Source organism: Prosopis cineraria, unplaced genomic scaffold, assembly GCF_029017545.1.
Source record: "Prosopis cineraria cultivar Desert tree isolate PC_DT_omini unplaced genomic scaffold, ASM2901754v1 PC585, whole genome shotgun sequence".
NCBI classification, from domain to species: Eukaryota; Viridiplantae; Streptophyta; class Magnoliopsida; order Fabales; family Fabaceae; genus Prosopis; species Prosopis cineraria.
This window is the reverse complement of record NW_026555910.1, coordinates 12,906-19,524: the sequence shown is the minus strand read 5'-3', so window position 1 is coordinate 19,524 and position 6,619 is coordinate 12,906. Positions and strand designations below refer to the sequence as shown.

General features: G+C 31.2%; 1 protein-coding gene across 1 annotated transcript; it reads right to left on the bottom strand.

Moving 5' to 3' along the window:
- Positions 1–474: 474 nt before the first annotated feature.
- On the bottom strand, positions 475–2,375 carry LOC129297672 (polygalacturonase-like). Its single transcript, XM_054936016.1, has 4 exons — positions 2,247–2,375; positions 1,633–1,944; positions 796–1,314; positions 475–693 (listed from the first exon to the last, which is right to left on the bottom strand). Exons 1-4 carry the CDS (start codon positions 2,373–2,375, stop codon positions 475–477), a joined length of 1,179 nt encoding a protein of 392 aa, XP_054791991.1.
- Positions 2,376–6,619: the final 4,244 nt, after the last annotated feature.

Below are 6,619 nucleotides of genomic sequence, written 5' to 3'. Positions count from 1 at the left end.
CATATATTATATGTTATGTTATGTTATGTTATATTGATTATGCCTAAATTCCTATGGCTCATTATAATTCTTTTTAATCATTGTTTTGGTTAAAATAAACCATATCTTTGATTAAGATTTAAGAAGATATTGATTATCAGTCAAGTTAATAATTTTTTTAGCTTTTCAATATACATACACATTAAATTTGGTGAATTAATGACAATTTAATGGCATGATGGGAAGAAAATAAAATCTTGAAATTAAAAGAGAGGTTTGTGTAACATGACTTTCAATTTTAGGAGATGTTTTGTAAGCTTTTAAAATAGATAAGAGGTCTTTAATTAAAACTTCAAGGAGATGAGAGTTGGGAGTGATGTGCTCAGACATCAACAATTTTTTGAACCAGGAAATAGAAAAGTTGGAAATGAACAATAATACTTTAACATATTTTATATATTTGTTAGTCAATGAATGAGGAAATTAAAATACATATTAAGGAGTACATGTTGGTACATTGCCAAAGACTTGGGGCTTGATGTTCTTACAAGTAGCGATTGCAGGAGTCCCATTGAATTTGAGATTAATATTAGTGAGTTTCACCTTCTCACATGGTACACTACTACTACAAATCAAAATTATTCCCTTCTTTGTTGTTGATGTGCCTCTAATATTCTTGAAGGAGACTCTGCTTATTTTTACTTTTGATGGAGTCTGCAGCAGCTCAAAATGCACAAAAGAATGAAAGAAGTCGTTAGAAATATGTAGCAACATCTTAAAAAATACAATACGCCAAAAAGGAAGAGAACTAGATACCTGTTTTGAGCATTGGTTCCACGGACAATATTCTTGATCTATAATGATAGGATTGGTGACATTGATCATGACAAGATTCTCAAAGCGCAAGCCAGAGACTGGGATATTTATTGAAGTGCCAGGCCAAGTTTTGATTCTCACACCATTATCAGTGTTTTTAAAAGTGCAATTCTTCACTATGAAACCTTCAACAGGTTCTTCATTTTCATATTTTCCAAGGCTTCCAACACTAATGCCATGGCCAGGTCCACACGTCACATTCTCAACACTCACCTGTCTACTTCCATCACCCAATGAAATACAATCATCTCCTGTTCCAATGTTTGAGTTAAGTATTTTCACTTTTGTTGATCTTCCAATGTGGATTCCATCTGTATTCAAACTATCTGCCGGAGCCTCAATGGAGAATTCATTGAATGTAATGTTATGGCACCCTAGAACATTCACATGGAAATGTTTGCTGTTTTTGGATGTTATGTGACGGATGACTGAATTTTTCATGAAGCTGAAACCGAAATTCTGGAAGGGGTTTAAAAGAAAGTTAGATTTTAAAAGATCTGTGCCTCATTGATTTAGGGTTTATTAGTTTATTATTAAAAGACACTAAATCAATCTAGTTTTCTTTCTCTTTCTCTTAACCTTTTTTTTAAACCGTATGAGAAAATTGACTTGTTAATTTTGTGATTCTTCTATTAAAACATATACTTTTATATTATTATTATTTAAAAATTCTACACTTGTTATGTTTTAATAAATAATTTCAAAAAATGATGATAAAAGGAATACAACACATGTTTGTGAATTTTAGAAATGAGCATAACTTAAATTATTACTTACCATTGAAAGCTTCTTGCAATTCCAAGTTTTAGCACAATTATTTTTGTTCCAAGCTATTGAACCTTGACCATCAAAAGTGGCACCACCAGATAAGGTAAAGGAATCAATGTATCCAAATCTAAGCCATTGGGAATCTCCATTGAATTGATTAGGGTTTTCTGGTGCTACAATGTTGCCTTCAATGTGAAGCTCAATAGGAGCCTTGCAAGGATCATTTAGTTCTATTTGTCTCAAATTGTATGTACTTTTTGGCACAAAAACTTTACTTGCACTTGTCGACGCACATGCCACTTCCCATGCTCTCTCTAAGCTCTTCTCAACATTAATCAACAAAGCCAAATATATTTTAATTAAATATATTAATAAAAAAAATGTTGGAGGCATAATTACATGACACAATAAATGTGGCAAAATTTATTTTTCCTCACATATCAATCATAAAATTTGTAATACAACTTTTGTGTTGGAAATTTAGTGAATATATATGTCAAAAAATTTATTTGCAATAGGACTATTTGTCACAAAATTTGTTAAGTATTAATTTATTGTTAGAAAATTCATTTTTTTGTAGTAAACTTTCAAACTAGGAATGCAATATTTAAATAAATACTCACCGAGGTCAGATCTCCATTGGGTGCTCCGCCATATTTTCTTATATCAAAAACAGTAGGTTGAGCCAGGATTGAAGATGCTTGTAGTAAAAATAAAGCAGAAATATAAATCATACTCAAATTTGCGTCCATATTTTGTTCTTCTTTGAATTCTAGATAGATCTTTAATTTTTCCCCCCTCTCTTGTTCAGGTAGAACAAATGTCTGCTAGAGTTGTATAAGATAGTGAAACCCCATTAGACAAAGAGCTATTTATATTGTTTGTGGCAAAACTGAAAAATGACACATAATAGCCAAGTAATGAAGTTATAAACCTCTTGTTCTTTTTGCTAAAACAAGCTTATAACCAAAGCCCGTTTATTTAACAATTATAATTCACATTTGGGATGGGATGATTAAAATTTTCCCAAATTTGGAGATTTTGTTCAAACCAAGCTTATGGTAACAAACTGTAGACTTGAACACAAACTGTCATCGTCCACTTTAGCAAGATCATTTCTTTGGGAATTCAAATATTGTTACCGGAAAATTCATTTTGTGAAATTTTTTCCTCAACAATATACTACTCTGGTGCTTATAGGTGTTTGATTAATCATATCTGCACACTTTTCAAAAAAAAAATTTGGTTAAGCTGCAAATCTACCCATAAAGAATTCTACAATGAGCTACTGGTATCCTTAACACAAGTATGGTGCAATTTTAAGTAAGTATTGTGGGTCCTACCTATTATGCCCCATGTAAATGGATTAGAGGCAAAAATATCCATAAAGTAATACACTTTGGTTCAATTTTTCCCATCAATCCTATAAACAATACAAAAATCCCTAATCCTTAATAAAGGTACATGTTATCAAACGTAGACCATGATGATATTTTATTTGACTCAAAATCCAAACATATATAGAAATATATGTGTTCAAATTTGTTCTAATTGATAGAAATTAACCCTAGGCACAACATATTATTTTGTCACACATCATATCCACATAAACACACTTCGGATTTAAAACTCATGTGGAAGCTACCCCAACTCCTGCCTTCTCTTTGCTACTCAAGTTTGCTTAAACCCTCTTTCCTCCCGTTCTAGCTGTGAAGTGTAATGAAATAAAATATTGTGGTTAAGGTTGTGCTAGTTAGGATAGATTTGAACACATGTAATTCCTCATTTACACTCCAAGTCAAAAAATTTCAATTATTGACATTCACTATCAATTGATTTTTGACAACATATGTATTTGTTTTATATTTTAAAATTGTCTTTTAGGTTTTATGCGAAAAATTGCTCTATAGAATAATACATTATAGATATATTTGCTCTTAGTCCATTTATACATGGCATAATGGGTGGGACCTACAATCTTTACTTGACGGGTTATGCATCGTATATGCACTCAAAGGTGTCCATAAGAAAATTTAATAAGGAATATTTAATTATGCAGAGGTGATATTCAAATATATAAAAGAAAATTGCATTTCATTGAAGAGCAATCATATATCTTGGAAGAACATTCATAGATGTCTATAAGGGATTTTAACAAGGAATATTTGAATACATAGAAGTGATATTTAAATATATAAAAGAAAATTGCATTTCGTTGAAGAGCAATCGCATATCAGGAAAGAAATATCGCATATACATCCAAAAGTACCTATAAGGGATTTTATTAAGGGATATTTGAGTATGCAGAAGTGATATTCAAATATATGGAAGAAAATTATATTTCATTGAAGAACAATCACATATTATGAATGAAATATAGCATATGCATCCAAAGGTGTCCAAGAGATTTTGATAAGGGATATTCAAATATGCAGAAGTAATATTCAAATATATAAAAAAATTATATGTTATTGAAGATCAATCGTATATCGTGGAAGAAACATCTCATATGCTTCAAATGTACTTCAAGGCTCAATAAATTACCACTAAAGGACCTTGTATTAAACATTGACATGAAATTATTGATAGCAAAAGACCTTATGACATATTGATAGTGAAAAACCTTGTTCAACTTTTTTTAATCATAAGGGCAATCTGGACATTTTAAGCTTTGAATTAATGCCAGCAAAGGACCTCCTCTTAGAAATTTTCTAGATTCCTCTCCACAATTAAATTTTTGGTTAGGTAGGTTTTAGCAATTTTTCCTCTTTTTTTTAAAGGTACTACGTTGCCACGTTGGGCAAGGGGAACTTAATAAATATGATAGTAGGTGTGTATTTCATTTATGTGCATATAAATATAAATAGTTTCAGATGTACATGTACGTAAGTGTATATTTTTTTATTGATAAAAAGGCAAGCTGAAGCCTGAGAAGAACAATTATATCAAACTACAAAACAGAGAAAAACAAAAACTCTATATAATCCTATTTAAGTCTTCTAGATATATAAAGAAAACATCCTATAGGAATTTCAGGGCACAAAGAAATTTCATTGTCTGTACTGTGACTGTGAGCTCCTTTAATTCAGCCATGAAATCTGCACACGTGATGATTTCTAAGGAGCCGGAAAAAAGCTGGATTTTGCATTATCCTAAACTCTTACATGTCTCAAGCCCATTTTTGATAGCCCAGATTTCACCTTCACTATCGATTGTGGGCCAAGTTTCCTTTAGAAACCCAAAATGCATTCTTTGTCGGAATTCCTTGGCAAGCTGTCCACTTTTGTGAGTTGAGAGATAACCTTTTTCTCCAAAAAGACATAATGTGAAACGTCGGAGTAATTGACATTTGAGTCTTTTGCTGCAACAGTAGCTGGAAACGCCATGCTTTTTATCGTTTTTTGTGGCTGATAAGTCAACCTTTCACATATTTGGCATTCGAAATAGATGAGCTAGTAGTTGGTTATTTGAAAAAGAATAAGCTTTCCATTAATTTTAGGATGAAAAAGTCATTATTTGATAAGCTGAAGATATTTCATTGAAATATAGAGCATGGCTTCTTTCATTAACATGTTAGTATGGAAAGTAGCTTTCATTTCCCATGTATAATCACAAAGTATTATAACTTGAACAAGCAGAGAATTATGTGATAAATCAACAACTCTCCTAAACTTAAGAAACTAAATCATTTGAACTTTACAAAATTGTGGTCCCATATATAAACAATAAGGTAACATTACTTAAAAAAAGTACTTAAACCAAATCAATCATTAAACCAGTCAAGATACTAATTTAAAGATTAATAGTCCAAACTATAATCGAGCTGTGATTAAATTAGTTATAAACAAAGCATTTTATTAACTCGATCAAAACACTATTTTAATGATTTACCAATTTAACCAGACGAGTTAACTTGAATTTTCATACTATGCTTAAAAGTACTAAAAAGCTCATCTAAACATTAAGGATCTTTGATTAATTGACAGTTAGCTAGTTAGCTTCATGACAAGATACAAACAGTACTCTAAAATATAAACAAAAGTCCAAAAACCTTGGCTGCAACAGTAGCTACATTGACACAACAATTATCATGAGGAACAAGTTAAGAAACTTCAATCATGAGCACTATCCATTTAAATGATCTGAGCGATGCTTTGCATGGTTGGTCGAGATGAAGGGTTTGTCTGTAAAAATGAAAGAGCAAGATCAGCAATCACAATCACTTTCTTCAACTTTTGCTACTTTGTATGGGGTGACAGACGTGGATCTAGAATCTTATTGAAGTTGATGATCTGAACATCAAAGGATTGTATGTGGGAAATTAGATCCCCAGGGTGCTTTCCCATGATAATCTCTCTGGTGATGAGAAGAATCATCGTTTTTTTTTTAAAAAAAAAAAATTCGTTCATTTAACACGAAGGGGCAATTCAGTCTTTTGGTTAGAGTGTTTTTCAAATGTTAAAATCAGTTTGGTCCTTAAAATTGTTTTGGTCCTTTACAACAATTTGCCTCTTAAAGAGGTTTGTTTAAGCAATTCTCCCTAATAACTAATAAAAAATGTTTTATATTTCAAACCAAAAGTAGTTGCACAACCAACATTAGAATTTTTTTTGTTCCATATTTGTGATAGGTCATTTCAATTTTCATATAATTGACATTTGAGCCTTTTTGCCGTATCATTAATCGGAATAGTCATGCTTTTCATCAATTTTGTGATAGAAAAGTCAACCTTTCGTACATATGATACATTTTAAGTCATTGAAAGCAACTACTGGAAGAGACAAGTTATTTCATGATCTGTAGTTCTTTGAAATAGATAAGCTTTCCATTAAATTGTATGATGAAAAATTCATTATTTCACACAGTTGAATCGGCCTTTCCATTAAAATAAAGAAAACTACCTCGTCATTTCAACTTTACAAAATGATGGTTCCAAATACAAACCAGAAAGTAACATTACTTAGAAGTACCAAAAGATTCAGCTTAACACGCCAAG